The 1,026-nt window shown below is 44.0% G+C and overlaps 1 protein-coding gene across 1 annotated transcript; it reads right to left on the bottom strand.

The window, feature by feature from the left end:
* Positions 1 to 6: 6 nt before the first annotated feature.
* Positions 7 to 985, bottom strand: Pmar_PMAR011451 (glutathione reductase, putative; the record flags this gene model as incomplete). Its single annotated transcript, XM_002766221.1, has 6 exons — positions 7 to 102; positions 155 to 308; positions 360 to 517; positions 576 to 714; positions 805 to 855; positions 947 to 985. Coding segments are annotated over 6 exons (637 nt in total), but the record flags the coding sequence as incomplete, so codon positions are not given.
* Positions 986 to 1,026: the final 41 nt, after the last annotated feature.

Here is a 1,026-nt window from a genome sequence, read left to right on the forward strand (position 1 = left end):
GCTTACACTCAAGAGCAATGTATCGGGAACCGATTACCAAAGTCTTTCCTGGTGGTGTATGGAGAGAGAATAGATCATCCGAGGTGATACCATGCTCCCGAGCTGACAGTTGGAGATAGTACATACTAACGTAATAGAGCCATGACGATATTACCTCCAGGAATATCCAGAATTCGAGGCCTGCCACCAGTTGCAACGAGTACGTTCTTAGCAGTAACTGTTCGAACCTCTCCCTTCTTGTTGGTAAGCTTAACAGTGTGTGGACCAGCCTCAGGGTCAAAGCATCCCCAGGCATTCTCATATTCAACCTGAACATAACAACAATAATAAACAACAATCCCAACTGCCAGGCCACTGACCCCTCCGTTCCTCAGGCCTGTCCTATACATGAAATTGAGTTTCTTGATATACATCTGTATGTCCGAAACCATTGTGTTCCAGTCATGTTGATAGTGATCACCAGCCTTCTTCTCGGGGATCTCAGTATAACCCAGTTGCTTGGCATCACGTAATTGGCCTGACAATGATAATAACAACATCAGAAAGAACTGATGATCATTTATGTAAGTACATACCTTCCAAAGTGCCAGTATAATGCATTAACTTCTTCGGAATACAGCCAACATTAACACATGTACCACCAAGACCCCATTTGGTTCCACGAGTGATAGAAGGTGAGACAAAATCACATAGTAAGGTTGAGGCACCATATGACTGAAGAGGAACATCATTCGTAATATCAACAACAAGGTATGCAGATCAGGTTAGAATAGATAACGCATTGAACCCACAAGCGTAACTTACCGCAGCCTTTTTAGCCGAAGCCATACCACCACTACCTCCTCCGAGTACTACCTAAATAATGAAAGATGATACAACTAGAGACGAACACACACAGAGTATGGTAGAGTAAACTACAAGATAGCCAAGTGAGAAATAGTATTACATAATCATAGTCGAAATGATCTGGGGGTGCAGTACTCATCCATGCCACACTGTTACCGGCAGCCACAGCGGCCGCAGCTG

The sequence above is a fragment of the Perkinsus marinus genome (assembly GCF_000006405.1).
Source record: "Perkinsus marinus ATCC 50983 genomic scaffold scf_1104296973316, whole genome shotgun sequence".
NCBI classification, from domain to species: domain Eukaryota; phylum Perkinsozoa; order Perkinsida; family Perkinsidae; genus Perkinsus; species Perkinsus marinus.